The sequence below is a fragment of the Solanum tuberosum genome, unplaced genomic scaffold (genome assembly GCF_000226075.1).
Source record: "Solanum tuberosum cultivar DM 1-3 516 R44 unplaced genomic scaffold, SolTub_3.0 scf00253, whole genome shotgun sequence".
In the NCBI taxonomy this organism is placed as follows: Eukaryota; Viridiplantae; Streptophyta; class Magnoliopsida; order Solanales; family Solanaceae; genus Solanum; species Solanum tuberosum.
Window position 1 is genome coordinate 353442 of NW_006239176.1, and position 16973 is coordinate 370414.

At 35.5% G+C, this 16973-nt stretch overlaps 1 protein-coding gene across 1 annotated transcript; it reads left to right on the forward strand.

Moving 5' to 3' along the window:
• Positions 1-8284: 8284 nt before the first annotated feature.
• On the forward strand, positions 8285-9917 carry LOC102598207 (gibberellin 20 oxidase 1-like). The gene is made up of 3 exons (XM_006357659.1): positions 8285-8820; positions 9126-9447; positions 9654-9917. Exons 1-3 carry the CDS (start codon positions 8285-8287, stop codon positions 9915-9917), a joined length of 1122 nt encoding a protein of 373 aa, XP_006357721.1.
• The last annotated feature ends 7056 nt before the right edge of the window (positions 9918-16973 follow it).

The following is a 16973-nucleotide window of genomic DNA, read 5'->3' on the forward strand; positions in this document are numbered from 1 at the left end:
TTTGAAGTTAAAAATATTTTTTAAAAACAAACTTAAATTTTTTTTTGGGGTGGGGGGCTGGTTAGGAGGTGCGTGAGGGGGGTCAAGATAGGGTGAAAAAATGAAATTTTGAAATTGAAAATATTTTTTAAAAACAAACTTAAATTTTTTTCTTTTTGAAGGGGGTTGGGGGGCTGATAGGGGGATTGATAGGGGAGCAGATGGGGGAGCGAGGGTAGTGGGTGGGGGGTAAAAAAATAAAAATTTGAAATTAAAAATACCTTTTAAAAATAATTTTTAATATTTTTTTGGGTGGGGGTAGGGGTAGGGGTGAGGGTGGGTAAAAAATTGAATTTAAAAACAAGCTTTAAATTATTTATTTTTTTTGTGGGGGAAGGGGTTGGTTGGGGTGCTGGTTTGAGGGTAGGGACAAAGTAAAGAAATTTTTTCAACAAAAAAGTAATTGTAGTTTGAAGTTGAAAGAGAGGTTTGGAAAATGTTTTCCTTAAATTTTGAAGGGAAGTCATTTTCCTTAAATTTGAGGAAAATGAGTTGATTTGGAAAACATTTTCCAAAACATTTAACCCAACCAAACATGAGAAAATTGGAAAACATTTTACCAAACACACCCTAAATCAACAATGACAGATCAAATACGTAAAACATTATGTGAATACAAAAGAAATCATTCCATATGCACTTAAAAAAATTGCAGTCATGGAAACACCGATACTTTTGGATGCAGTAAGAAAAGTTAGAGATGAACATTAACTAGTTCTAAATGTTTACAAAAAATAAAACACAATAAAATTATATTTCACTAAATTATCTTTTAAATATATTTGTATGATTAAAGGATTATTAATTCATAATATTAATTGGAAAATATATTTATATAGAGGTCTTTTGAACATATATTTTCTTATTATCTCATCGAAATGAGTGATTTTTTTCCATCGGTAAAGTCAGGATCAAATAAAAAATATTATCTTAGAGAGATTATTAATTTGCTGAATATTAATTTAGTAAGGTACTACTGTAAAAGAAAATTGTTCTATTAGCTCTGTATTTTAAATGGTATCAAAGTCAGGTCCCTCACCATTTAGGCTTTTGATCCACTCTCTAGTCGGACCTGAGCATAAAGGGATGTTAGAGTAGGTTAAATCCCAAATTTGTTCGTAATGAATTGATGGCCTGTTTATATGGACTTGAACAATCCTTCTCTTATTAGCTAAACTTTTGGGATTAAGTTAGATCCATGTGTCATATCTTTACACTCGTATTTATTGGCAAGGTTAAGTTTTTATATTAGAAATTGCAACACCTCGAATGTTTATAGTTGTCTTTTTCGTGTTAAGGACTTATGAGCCTAAATTTGAGAATCTTATATTACTAATGCTCCTGTTTTGGAACACGATTTTAATTTAGAAAAAATGATAAAAATATTGTTCTTATTCTCTTTATAAAATGCCTTATATATTTATGAAAATAATCCTTTAGTTACGATATATGTCTTTATATAATTTTATAAGAATTTGTAGTTTATTAATATTTTGATTCTCATGACACGACTTCCTGAGTCATGATGGCACCTAATTAAGCCCACCAGTAGGTAAGCTAACTCGTACCCAGAACGACAAGTAGTGAGTACAAAGGTAGAACTAAAGAAGAAATAATATTAGCAATAAAAGAAGACAAAACTGGAAGCAAACCCAAAACAATATACAATAGACACCCTCCCAGAACTAGGAACTCACGTACAAGGCTGTCTAACAAGAATAAATACATGTCCCAAAAGTGGACCACAACAAGCCGCCTCAAAGTCAAAAGACAAGCTAACATATGTATAAAAGGAGATTGGCTGATCCAGGACGCCAAGTGCTCTCCCTCGTCTTTAATATCCCCAAGATGCAAAAGATGGCACAAACGATCACTGCTAGTAAATGATACTAGGACCTACATCACGAAGAAATGCAGAGTAAAGCATAAGTACCAAAACAAGGTATTCAATAGGCATCATTGGCCGACCAAGCAAGAAAGGTAAAAACAATCAGAAAAGATAGAATCTAAAAACCAACAGAGACCAAAACAGATATTAAAAGAAGGCACCCAAGCATATCAAAAGTAAATCTAAGTATGGCTAAACTAAACCTAAGTGGACCCCATAAACCCAGAAGGTACACTCGTTCGCAAGTTTAAATAAAACCTAAATGAACCCCATACGTCTGCCATGTACACACAATAGCTAAGTCTACAAGATAGAAGAGTATTCCAAATTTGAAACCAAGAAACAGTCAAATCCCAACCCAGCTAGAAAGAGTGAAAATCAACTCAACTAGTCAACTCACAACCCAGCTTGCAGGAGTGACAATAAACTCATCCAGTTAATTCCCAACCCAGCTAGACAAAGTGACTATCAACCTAGGCTACCCAGCCATATAACCCACTTCTACCGGTATCAACCGCTCAGCTATCAAGATTGCCTCAGAGGCGTGTCAATTCTGTAGAGGATTTGAGATATCGAGGCCGCCCAGCCAGCCAGCTAGCCCACTCCCAAGGGTGTCAGTCGTCCAGCTACCAAGAGCACCCAGGGGCGTATCGACTCTGAAGAGGATCTCAAGTAGGCTCTACGAAACCATGGATCAATGTCCACTCCCGAAGATATCACAAAAGGCTGCAAGCTAGAAGTACTCCAATCCCAAGAAAGCACACAATCATTGGTGGGAACCGTAGGTGGCAAGTTAAATAATTTTAAAATGTCAAGTACCATTACCCTTTTTACGGTTCACCAAGGCTACCTGTCATCTAATGTATGTGTCGTAGGTAGGTCTCGTAGGTGAGTCTGAGACTTATTGAAATTTTAGGGTCAAATTTTGGACCTACTATTGGAATGTACCGTCCATATGTGGAAAAACAGACCATACATTACAACTGTTGTTAGGGGTACAAAAGTATGGTCCCAGCCCCACCTACGAATGGAAAGGATGGTTTGTTATTAGGCCCACGGATTGTAAGTCCATCAGTTGGTGGAGGTACGACGATTATTTTTAGGAATTTTGGTCTTTCTCCTAATTGTTTTAACACTATACTACGCCTTTTTGCCTTCTATTCTAAGCCTATTTAATGATTTTTAACACGCAAATTTCCCAATTCAATTAACTATCCTAAAATCCTAAATGTTTATCTAGTTTTAAAATACAATAAAACTATTTTACTCTTATTTGAGAGATTCTCTAACCGACAACCATCACTATGACTTATGTGATGATACAACATCTCGCCCACGCTGCCATAACTTTCCTATACCTTGCCGGAGTATAGGACATCCTCAACTAGGTGGATCCACTAGGATATGCTTAAAATGCAATAAGGAATCATCTAAAAAATATTATCCTTTCTACCCACGTTGACATACATGGTTTATGAGGACTTTCAGTTATCTAAACTCATCCCCATATCGGTTCTCAATACTAATTCCAATAATAAAACTCATGCTCATATGTTTAGAAACATTTTTTCATCCTCAAACTTTGAGTGCATTATTCAAAAGTGTTCTCTTAAAAGAGATAGTACTCAAAACTCATCATGAACTCATTTGAAAATCGATGTTTCCTTTTATTTTAAATGTAAAACATTTACACTTGGGAATACTTAGTTCCCACATATGTATTTTGGAAAATGAAACTCAACTCTCCTCATCCTCATAATCAAGTACCCAAGTTTTAAAACAAGTTTTAAATATTTGTAAAAGACTTCTCAAAATAACTCAAAGGACACTCTCAAACTCGACTCTTAATCGTTTAATGAATTTGAATTATGAATTCAAAAGTTAGGATTCACGATATGAAGGACCTCATGATGATTAAATGTAGTTTATATAGTTAGGATTAAGAAAGGAATGAAAACTCAACTCAAAGGGAAAAGTAGGGATTAAGGAACGAAGAAGAAGGTGGCTTGACGCTCTGGGCGCAAGGGCGGCGCATCGTGCCAGGCATCCAACTACTAGGGTCAATTCTGGCGCACTTCTGGCTCCCCACGCTGGCCCCTTTTGTGCATCTGGAGCACGGCACCCCAGCCCCTTTCCAGAACGATCCGACAAATTTTTATTCTTATTTTCTGACTCTAATTCACCTAGAATCAATTATTTTCCTCAAATTCTCCTTATATTAAATTACCCAATACAAGTACACAAGAATATACTCACTTTACCTCAATAACAACCCTCAGAAATCAAAATCCTCACCTCAAGAATTCACAACTCCATAAACAAAGAATGAAGAACAAAACCTCAAGAACATACACCCATCCAAAATTCAAATCATTCAACCTCAAGAACGAAATTATGGATGGAATTAACATATTGGCATGTTGGTGAACGAACCCAACACTATGAAAACTTACATACCTCAACACTATGACTACACCATTTTTCTATTCTCCTCCTAAAATTACAAGTCATGGGGAGGAAGATGAGTGGTTAGTTTATCATGTTACTCGTGTTGTGGAATCAAGTGATGCTATTCTTCCACCTCCTAGTGACTCTATTGAGCACCACTTGACTACTGTGCCACCAACACATGTTCCAACAACACCGCCAATTGTTCAAGTTTATTCGAGGAGATGAGAGACTGATGATACATGTCCTACACAACCATCCAGGATGATGCAAAGCCTCCTTCACTGTTTTGGGTACAGAAACACAGTCTAGAGAAACAATCAAGGATCTAGATGTAGGAGATAAGCGATCATAGGAAACAAAGTTAGCAATAGAATATGTGGATTTGCAAGTCCTTGTACCTTTACGAAGAGCAATAGGGAGGTCAAGTTGTTCTGGAGGATCAGATGGAGGAGTTGGTGTAGTTGAAATATTTTTTGGAAGTAGAAGTAAATATAAGCAAGAAGGGAGTTCTTCTATCTTAGAGAAAGTATGTTCTTGACCTACTTGCAGAAATTGGAAAATTGGTAGCCAAACCTTGCAGTACTCCAATGGTTCCCAACTTTGACCATAAAATTTCTATAAGTCTCGGACTAACCTACGAGACCTACCCACGACACTTACATTGGATGACGGGTAGCCTTGGTGAATCGTAAAACGGGTAATGGTACTTGACATTTTAAAATTATTTAGCTTTCCACCTATGGTTCCCACCAAAGATTGTATGCTTTCTTGGGATTGGACTGCTTCTGGCTTGCAACCTTTTGTGATATCTTCGGGAGTGGACATCGATCCATGGTTTATTAGAGCCTACTTGAGATCCTCTTCGGAGTCGATACGCCCCTGGGTGCTCTTAGTAGCTGGACGGCTGACACCCTTGGGAGTGGGCTGGCTGGCTGGGCGGCCTCGATATCTCAAATCCTCTACAGAGTTGACACGCCTCCGAGGCAGTCTTGCTAGTTGAGCAGTTAATGCCGCTAGAATTGGGTTATATGGATGGGTGGCTTGGGTTGATAGTCACTCTGGCTAGCTGGGCTGTGAATTAATTGGATGAGTTTATTGTCACTCTTGCAAGCTGGGCTGGGAGTTGACTGGTTGAGTTGATTGTCACTCTTGCTAGCTTGGTTGGGATTTGACTGGTTCTTGGATTCAAATTTGGATTACTCTTCTGTCTTGTAGACTTAGCTATTATGTGTACATGTCAGGCGTATGGGGTTCGTTTAAGTTTTATTTAAACTTGCGCATGAGTGTACCTTCTGGGGTTTATGGGGGTCCACTTAGGTTTAGTTTAGGCATACTTAGATTTACTTTTGGTATGCTTGTGTGCCTCCTTTATATATCTACTTTGGTCTCTGTTGGTGTTTAGATTCTATCTTTTAGAATTGTTTTTACCTTTCGTGCTTGGTTGGCCTATGATGCCTACTAAGTACGTTGTTTTTTTGTACTTATGCTTTACTATGCATCTCTTCGTGATGCAGGTCCTAGTACCATCTACCAGCGGTGATCGTTTGTGCCATCTATTGCATCTTGGGGATATTAGAGACGAGGTGAGCACTTGGCGTCCTGGATCAGCCAGTCTCCTTCTGTACATATGTTAGCTTGTCTTTTGCCTTTGAGGCGGCTTGTTGTGGTCCACCTTTGGGAGATGTATTTATTCTTGTTAGACATCCTTGTACTCGTGAGTTCCTGGTTCTGGGAGGGTATCTATTGTATATAGTTTTGGGTTTGCTTCCAGTTTTGTCTTCTTTTATTGTTAATATTATTTTATCTTTAGTTCTACCCTTGTACTCACTACTTGTCGCTGTGGGTATGAGTCGGCTTACCTACTAGTGGTCTTAATTAGGTGCCATCATGACTCAGGAATTTGTGTCATGACAATCAAAAAATTAATAAACTACAAATTCTTAAAAAATTATATAAAGACATATATCGTAACTAAAGAATTATTTTCATAAATATATAAGGCATTTTTAAAAGAGAATAAGAACAATATTTTTATCAATTTTTCTAAACTAAAATTGTGTTCCCCAACGCGAGCATTACTAATATAAGATTCTCAAATTTAGGCTCATAAGTCCTTAACACAAAAAAGACAACTATAAACATCTGAGGTATTGCAATTTCTAATATGATAACTGAACCTCACCGATAAATACGAGTTTAAAGATATGACACATGGATCTAACTTAATCCAAAAAGCTTAGCTAATAAGAGAAGGATTGTCCAAGTCCATATAAATAGGCCATCAATTCATTTCCAACAAATATGGGATTTAACCCACTCTAACACCTCTTTATGCTCAGGTCCGACTAGAGAGTGGATCGAAAGACTAATGGGGAGGGACCTGACTTTGATGCCAATACAGAGCTAATAGAACAATTTTTTTTACAGTAAAACCTTACTAAATTAATAATTAGCAAATTAATAATCTTTCTAAGATAATGTTTTTATTTGATCCTGACTTTACCAATGGAAAAAATAACTCATTTCGAAGAGATAATAAGATAATATATGTTCAAAATACCTCTATATAAATATATTGTCCAATAAATATTATGAATAAATATTCTTTTAAAGGTACAAATATATTTAAAAGATAATTTAGTGAAATATAATTTTATTTTGTTTTATTTTTTGTAAAAATTTAGAACTAGTTAATGTTCATCTCTAACTTTTCTTACTGCATCCAAAAGTTTCGGTGTTTCCATGACTGCAATTTTTTTTAAGTGTATATGGAATGATTTCTTTTGTAATCACATAATGTTTTACGTATTTGATCTGTCATTGTTGATTTTGTGGCACTTTTTTAATGAGAAGTCATTTTTGTATATTGTTTCAATAAATTTCATGTGTTGCGTATATAGTTTATTCTCTCACTATCATACATTGAACTTTTTTGGTAAATATATAGTGAATAATATTTGATTATTAAGAAACAATGAACATTATGTATGATGAATTTATTTTACGATAAATCATTGAATTCTTAAATTTATTTTACAAAGAATCATATAACAAAAAAAATTACAATGAATCATTCACATACATTGTATTTTATGTATAATGAATGTATTTTTTTCCATATAAATTCAATAAATAAGATACATCATTTAATAAGATACAATGTTTTGATAAATTCATTGTACTTTATGTATAATAAATTAGTATTTCTTGTAACTTCAATAAATATGATACATAAATTAGTAAAATACAATAATTTTTGTGTAATAAAAATTAACTTTTATTGAATCTCAAAAAACTCTTTAAATTAATAAATATTATTTTCTCTATTAAATAATACATCTATAAATTAATAATTATTGTGTAATCTCACTTATATTTATTTAGTGTGATTTTACTATAGTATTATTTTAAGAATAAAAGTTTTTTGTAGGAAAATAAGGAAATCTATCTAAGGAAAATCAATCGAACAAATTCTTTAAATATCTCTACCTATGATTATGGTGTATTATGTGTAGATATGTCTATGTACATTATATAAGAAAATTATACCCCAATTTAAAGCATTATTAAGCCATTATTAGCAAACTGTTTTGACCCATTATTTATTCTTCAAAGCTTGTTAAGGAAAATATTTCAAACTCAGATTTGAAATCTTTGGTCAAACATATCTTTAAAAGTATTTCCTTTGTTAAATTTTAATTCAAAATATATGGTCAAACATATCTTTGAAAGTATGTCCTTTTTTAAAATCAGATTCAAACAACATATGGACTTTTATCCAAATTTTAAGCATCCTTAAGCCCTATATAATCCTTCATTTTGGCTCCTCACAATGAACTACTTCTACTTCCTTCTCCCCATTGTGACATATTGCACAAGAAAGAAAAAACCAAACCCCTGCTTACAATGACCAATAATAGTATAATCACATATGAAAAATCACTTATGCTTGGTGAGGAAAAACCATTGATTTTTGATGCATCCCATATGAAGAATGAGTCCAACATTCCCACACAATATATATGGCCAGATGACGAGAAGCCATGTGTTGTAGCACAAGAACTTCATGTTCCCCTTATTGACTTAAGGGGTTTCTTTTCTGGTGACCCTGTCGCGACCCAACAAGCATCTAGGCTTGTTGGTGAAGCGTGTAGGAGTCATGGTTTCTTTCTTGTAGTGAACCACAGAGTTGATTCTAATCTCATCTCCAAAGCCCATCGTTACATGGACACGTTCTTTGACATGCCTCTCTCTGAAAAGCAAAAAGCTCAGAGGAAAATTGGTGAGCATTGTGGCTATGCTAGCAGCTTTACTGGAAGGTTTTCTTCAAAGCTGCCTTGGAAAGAGACACTCTCTTTACGATACACTGCTAAAGAAAACTCATCTCACATAGTTGAAGAGTATTTCCAAAGGACATTGGGTGAAAGTTTCAACAATCTCGGGTAAGGACAATTGACTATCCTAATACTCCTCTCTTTCAATTTTTTGTCATACTTTACCTTTTGGTATGTTTCAAAAACTTTTTTTCTTTCTTTCCAAGACATGTTTAAGACCACTAAATTAAATGATATACTTTTACATTTTACATATCTTTTGTCTAAGGCTACTGGATTCAAAAGTCTTTCTTTACTTTCTTAAATTTCATGTCAAATAAAAATCAGACAAACAAATTGAAACAAAAGGAGTATTTGTTTTTCTATTTTTCAATTATGTAAATCAATTAACCTTTTTCCCTTTAATTGCGCAGGAATGTTTATCAAGAGTATTGCAATTCCATGAATACACTTTCTCTTAGGATCATGGAACTCTTAGGGATTAGCCTAGGTGTACAGAAGAGCCACTTTAAAGAGTTTTTTGAAGACAATGAATCCATAATGAGACTCAACTACTATCCCCCGTGCTTGAAACCAGAGCTCACCTTAGGAACAGGACCTCACTATGATCCAACATCATTAACCGTTCTCCATCAGGATTGTGTTAGCGGACTTCAGGTTTTTGTGGACAACGAATGGTACTCCATCTGTCCAAATTTCAATGCTTTTGTGGTTAACATAGGCGACACATTTATGGTAAGAAAATTTACACACTAGAACTATATTTAAGCTAATGTATTATGTATTACATACGAATAATATAAACAGAGTCAATTAGAAAAACAATATTTTTTTAGGTGACAAATGTTATAAGATCTCTCCACATGAAGCACAATGATATACATCATGAATTCCTAGATGTACAACAGAATATAACATATTTAGTGTTTTACCTTTTGCAGGCACTATCGAATGGTAGATACAAAAGTTGCTTGCATAGAGCAGTTGTTAACAACACGACTCCTAGAAAATCACTAGCTTTCTTTCTTTGTCCAGACAAAGATAAGGTGGTGAGTCCACCAACTAAATTGGTGGACTACAACAACCCTCGACTATATCCTGACTTCACATGGCCTGCTCTCCTTGAGTTTACTCAAAAGCATCATAGAGCTGAGACAAACACTCTTCAAGCTTTCTCGATGTGGCTTCAAGAAAATAATATATAAGCTTATGAGTAATACGTATGAGTTTCAACAGTGAAGGCCTTGATCATTTGTATTTATGTTGAATTTTTTATTTAGAAATACATATATTTTGCTGCAATAATTCTAGTAAGTTAGAACCTATAGTATTTAGTAGTTGATTTCTATTTCAACTAGGTAAATTACCCGTGCTTCGCACAAGATTTAACTATTTTGTTAAGCTTACATATGATCATTTGGTAATATTCGCATTTTCAATACATACACTACATAGTCATGAAAATTTTATCTTAAGGCAAAGCGTTCCTCCGAAATCTTAAAATGCTATATTTTTTAAACTTTTCATTTTTGTTATACAAAAATTACGAGTCATAGAGAGATTATAAGTATAAGAAAGAATTCTAAGAAAATCTCCATGGAAATAGTTGGTCAGAAGTAATGAAATTTTCTAAATGTCAAGAAGTTAGAAAGAACAACATCAGACCTTAAAGAAAAGACCAAAAAGCCTCGAACAACAACACTTCCAAGTAAAGTGGAACATCACGTCCATACAAGAACATAATTAACTAAATTCAAATGGAGGACCTTTTGTTCCTTTCTTATGAACCTCCATCAATCTCTTTTTTATTATAGTATGTTGTATCATGTATATGTTAAAACTTATCCTAAAATTGTTAGTATCATAAATATTTTTGCTCATTGTCTCAGAATAGTCATTACTATTGCTTAAGTTTTACATCACCGGCCCCAACTTATTTGGAATTGAACCATAGTTATTGTTATGGTTATAGTATGTAGTTACAAAGAATTAATGCAATTATCAACCAAGCAGTAGGTGACATCTGAATGGAACTGTTCACAACTGGATATTCTAAACCAAAATTTTGCAACATAACATATTAAAATCTCACAGCATAATTTTGTGAGCACTTGAACTCAAAAATATCGACATATAATAATAAAGACGACCTTACTTTCCTAACAATCAAGAAGAAAAAAGGCATGATGCTTAACATATTTTTCAAAAAGATAGTCTGTTGGGTTGTATCCATGTTTACAGTTCACAAATTTAATTGAAAGAATCCAAAAGAAAGAGTTATTACTTCTTTATAAAAAAAAAACAAAAAACTTTATCAGAAGAAAGAGTTATCACTACAACAAAAATGATCTTTAATGACAATTAATAGCTAATTTTTGCTAAATATGTATTTTAAGAGGCAATTAATACTCTCTATAAATGTTCCTAAAGCATATAGCAACATTGAATCTAATGACAAGTAATTAACCATTTGTACATGCTCCATAAGTTTTTAATAGTCATACTTTGACATTATCAAATTTATTTGACACACCTCAAAATCACTTTAATAGTACTAAATGTACTACCACTTTGTATTTTTTTATTTTGATGGAGGATTTATAAAACATTCAAATTGGGTTGCACCAACGCAATGTGCCCAATATCCTTTCATACCACTTTGATGGCCAAAAATTACCTTCACATTTGAAGGACCATCTTAAGAACCCATAATGTTCTTCCTTATAATTACCACAATTGACCATTAACATTTAACCACACTAATATTCATACATTTAACCGCTTGTCATTTTCAGACACATTATGTCCTGGTACCTCATTCACATAAGAGAATGGAGCAAATCAATCGGAAAAATTTCATGACTTTTATCAAGAGCATATCAATTTGCTCAGTCATTATTACATCATCATTATATAATGTTGGGACTTAAACCAAACATCTTACCCATATGAAGGCATTTTAGGTCATAATTTGTTGGGACCCAACACAACATTTTATTATCATGATGCACCAGGACTCTCACCCAATGTATTACCCTCTCGGTGCGATAGGACTTGAATCCTTCAGCTTGCCCTCAATCAATGATGTAATAAGCCAAATATAATAGGACTCACCAATGAGCCTTAAAAAAATATTGTCATTGTGATTAACATGCACAAATAAATATTCTCAACAAAGTATGTACTAACAACTTAACCTTATCAAAATAGAGAGTTACATATAGAATTATATGATACTAGTAAATGTGCCCGAGCTTCGCACGGTTGGAACATTTTTATTTAAAATGTATTAGAATAGAACTTTTTCTGTATTTTGATGTAAGAGGTTATTCAATTGTAGTTTTCCATTTGTTTTATTAAAAGAAAAGGCAAAATTACAAATCATAACACTATTTTCTCCTAGTTTACATAATTTCATTTTACATGTTCATTAATTTTCTTTTGAAATTTTACAATGGTTAGTTTATTTTTATCATCTGTATGCATGATTACATAATGTCTTTAATTAGAGAGTCAAATAAATATTTTTCTCAATTTTTTTCTTCGCAAATTTCATTACTATCACACTATCAATTGCTTTCAAAATATTAAATATGTTAAAAAAATATATATAAATAACTAATATGTTTATCAAGAGGAAATGTTCTATAATCATATGATATACCAATAAGTAATATGTAGTCATTATGTGTTTTAAAATTAAAAGGCAATCTTCCAAAATCCAAATTTCATATGTAATATAGTTAAGATAATGTTTTGGAATTGAAGTTGTGCACAAACAAACAATTAAGGATCCTTGAAAAGGGTAAAGGAGAAGTAAGGGATAATGGGAAGAAAGTTCAAAAAAGTACTTTGGTGTGAGAGAATAGTCATCATTGTGTATCATACAATTGTAATTAATTTCTAGTCATATTCCTCTATAGGTCATCCGCCACATCCTTGAACCTATGTCAAAAGTTTATTAATTCTTGTCTTCTTTTCCTGGTTCACTTCGCACATCAAGGTGAGATAAAGCTTTTAATGTCTTTCTGTTCTTAGAATGGCATACCAAATTTGAATTTTTATCTTCAAGAGATGGTAGTATAGATCTTTAAGGAATTTTTTACGTAAAACTCAATCAACGTGTGTTATTTAATGTCACGCCCCGAGCTACCCTCGAGATGCAGACACAGGATCTAGGATCACAAGTGACCCCAAGATAACCCTGCTGGTATGATCATAAGCATATTAAAGATAATAATAACTGCTGCGGAAGATAAATTCTAATTTAATCTAATATGATTGAGAAAAACTCATATACTAAACTGGACATATCAAATCTGAGAGTTTAATACAAAAGAAACATCAAACTCAAATACTAAGTTCAATCTAACTATGTTGAAAATAGCCTCTAACTGACTAGAAAGGCTAGGACATGCCGCAACTAAATCTAGTAAAACTGAAACGGAAAGACAAAAATACTGAAGAAAATAGCATGACTATTTTCCTCGAAGAATGAGGACTCACCACTTGTACTGCTGAACTGGAGATCAGGAATCGATCTAAGCGTGATCTGACTGGGGAGGACCTAAACCTACATCATAAGAATATGTAGCGCAATATATGCGTCAGTACTTGAAAGGTACGGAGAATGCAGGGTAGAGTAAAGCTGAACAAGCAATAAAGAAAGAGCATAAACTGAACGTGATATAGATACTGAAATACTGGACATGACTAAACTGAATGCAATGACCAGATTATAACATGCTGAGACTGAATACTGAAACATGGTCAATGCAATAGAATCTGACTGAACTGTGGGAGGTACTAATAACCGATAAGAAAACCACATGAGCTAAATGTGGAGTCCGATGTATACGCCCCATCGAAAGGACCCAATATACCCGGCCAAATGTATAGAGGCATGTTGGCGTGATAACTAAAATGATGCCTACAGAGGGGACTTACAACCTACGTGGCTCGTAGTTCTGGGACTATAAGGGTGACTGACCCTAGTACAACTCAGTATTAAGCTACTTTATTAGATTAAGTGATTTACACATTATGACTGAATTTCTGTAATATACTGGATAGCTCAAAACTGACATGCAAACTGAGAATGAGCGTAAATATATGATAAGAACACATTCAAGACTGAGGCATGTGTATCTGAAATGACTGAAATATCTGGCCTAGCATGTGTAATTCAAGAATTGAAAAAATACATAGCTAGGGTTCTAAAGTTCATTGAAGAGACCAAGTAATAACATGATAATCTGATTTGGAATATTAAAATAAGTAATTCATGATAATCTGATCAAGTTCTAGAAACTGTAGGTCTAGTTAATAGTAGGAAATCAAGAATCTGACTAAATTCTAGGGACCTAATGGGCGAATGGAACCCACTAGTGAATTCCCACATACCTGGTGACGAATTCCACAGGGAAATCTTTCTATTTCGGGGCTGGAACTGAAGGAAACTTGTTGTGTTCTTGAAGCTAGGGTTGGTCGCTTCTTTCTCTTTTCTTGCTTCTAATTTTCAAAGTGATTAAAGATCTGACTTGTGTAAGTTCTACTTATGTTTCTAGGCCAAAACAAATCAAAACCACGTAGTTTAGGATTAAAACGATGTAGTTTAGTGGTCCAACGTAATAGGAAAATTACTAAATGACCCCTGCCTTAAGTTGCAAACGGGGCTGACCACGGCCCCTTTCATGGACCGTGAAAGGGACAATGGACCTTGAAGGTCCTCGTGGTCTTCACTTGGTCCTATGGTTCTAAGGGTTGGTCCACGAGCCACTAACTCTACATTGGCCGTGAAGGTCCCCGTGGTCCTCACTTTGGCTGAGGTTTGGAGGCTCTTGTTTGAGAGCTTACTGGCTAGCCCTTCATCGACCCTCCTACGGCCCGTGCGAAGGACCATTGACCGTGAAGGTGCCATTGGTCCTCACTTAGGTGTGGGGGTGTAAGGGACTGGCGAGGGGAGCTATTGCCTAAGGCTTCACGAGGTCCACCACGGCCCGTCATCAAGACCATGGACCGTTAAGGTGCCCGTGGTCTGATGTCTGGGCCTGGTGACTTCCAAGTCATGACCATGGACCTTGTCACGATCTGTGAACCCTGCCGTGGTGCACTGGTGCAGGTAATTTTTCTGCATTTTTTTCTGGGTCTGATTTCCGAGGTGTTACATTATCTCCCACTTGGGAACATTCCTCCTTGAATGAAGACTAAATTAGCTGAAATGGAGGGAATGCGTTGCAACCCTACCAATAAACACTAAAGACTGATTTATGACAGAATTGAGTTCCAAGAACATGCAAATACGCTGAAAATTCAATACAAACTGAAGGAACATGATACTAAGACTGATTTCATGCATGAATGACTGAAAAACTGTGGAGGAACAATTACCTCAGGCTGTAGTGGAATTGGAAGGAACGAGGTGAGGATACTTGGCTTTCATGGCTACTTCTGCTTCCCAAGTAGCTCCCTCTACAGACTGACTCCTCCACTAAACCTTGACTGAACCGACTTCTTTATTTCTCAACCTTCTAACATAACGATCAAGAATCTCAACTGGTACATCCTCATTAGAAAGGCTATCTTTTACAGCCACACTCTTTAATGGCAATATAGATGCTGGATCACCCACACACTTCTTCAAAAGTGAAATGTGAAATATTGGATGCACTGCTTCTAAATCTGCTGGCAACTCTAATTGATAAGCCACTTTACCAATCCTTTTCAAAATCCGGTAAGGGCCTACATATCTGGGACTAAGTTTCCCTTTCTTACCAAATCTCATCACCCCTTTCATAGGTGACACTTTTAGGAAAACCCAATCATCAACTTGGAACTCTAGTCCATTCTCCTTACATATGCATAAGACTTCTGGCGACTCTAGGCTGTCTTAAGTCTATCCCTAATGAGTTGCACTTTCTCCATAGCATCGATGACTGAATCTGGCCCTATGAAGGCTGCTTCACCTACTTCGAACCAACCAATAGGAGATCTGCATCTACTTCAATACAATGCCTCATTAGGGGCCATCTGAATGTTGGAATGGTAGCTATTGTTGTAAGCGAACTCAATAAGAGGAAGGTGATCATCCCAACTACCCTTGAAATCGATCACACAAGCTCTCAACATGTCCTCTAAGGTCTGAATGGTACGCTCTGCCTGACCATCCATTTGTGGATGAAATTTGTGCTAAGGTAAGTTGAGTACCAAGACCTTTCTGAAATGACTTCTAGAAATGAGAGGTAAACTGAGGACCTCTATCTGAGATGATAGACAAAGGAACCCCATGCAACCTCACAATCTCATTAATATAAAGCTTGGCATAGTCCTTCGCCGAATTTGTAGTCTTGATCGCCAAAAAGCGAGAGGACTTAGTAACTCTGTCAACTATCACCCAAATGGAGTCATGTTGTCTGCGAGTACGAGGTAACCCCGTGATGAAGTCCATGTTGATCACCTTCCATTTCCAAGTACAAATGTCAATCTCTTGATTCATACCTCCTGGTTTCTGATGTTCCACCTTGACTTGCTGGCAATTGGGGCACTTAGCCACAAAATCTGCTATATCTCTTTTCATACCATTCCACCAATAGACTTCCCGCAGATCCAGGTACATCTTAGTGTCACCTGGATGAATAGAATATTTGGAGTTATGGGTTTCAGCAAGAATATGCTATCTCAACTCACCCACATTAGGAACACATAATCGACCCTGGTAGAGAAGCACACCATCTCCCCCTTGGGAGAAAACCTCAACTCTCTGTTGGTGGACTACATCCTTAAGTTCAAGTAATATCGAATCGTTTTCTTGATTTTCCTTAACTTCTACTACTAAAAAGGATTTTGTACAATTCTGAACCGTTACACCACCATCTGATATGCTCATAAAACGAACTCCAAGGCGAGCAAGTCTGTGAACATCCTTTGCTAGCTCTTTTCTTTATTCCTCAACATGTGCTACACTACCCATAGATAGTCTGCTAAGAGCATATGCTACTACATTGGCCTTACCAGGATGGTAATGCACACTCATATCATAATCTTCGAGGAACTCTAGCCATCTTTTCTGGCGAAGATTCAATTCTTTCGGGGTGAACACATACTGAAGGCTCTTATGATCGGTGAACATGTCTACATGAACACCATACAAGTAATGTCTACAAATCTTTAGTACGAACACCACTGCTGCAAGCTTGAGGTCATGAGTCGGATAGTTCTTCTTATGCACCTTAAGCTGTCTGGAAGCATAAGCTATAACCTTA

Coding starts and splice junctions, on each gene's coding strand:
- LOC102598207 (XM_006357659.1), top strand. CDS start 8,285: ATGACCAATAATAGTATAATCACATATGAAAAATCACTTATGCTTGGT. Junction 8,821..9,125: donor GAAAGTTTCAACAATCTCGG/GTAAGGACAATT, acceptor TTAATTGCGCAG/GAATGTTTATCAAGAGTATT. Junction 9,448..9,653: donor ACATAGGCGACACATTTATG/GTAAGAAAATTT, acceptor TACCTTTTGCAG/GCACTATCGAATGGTAGATA.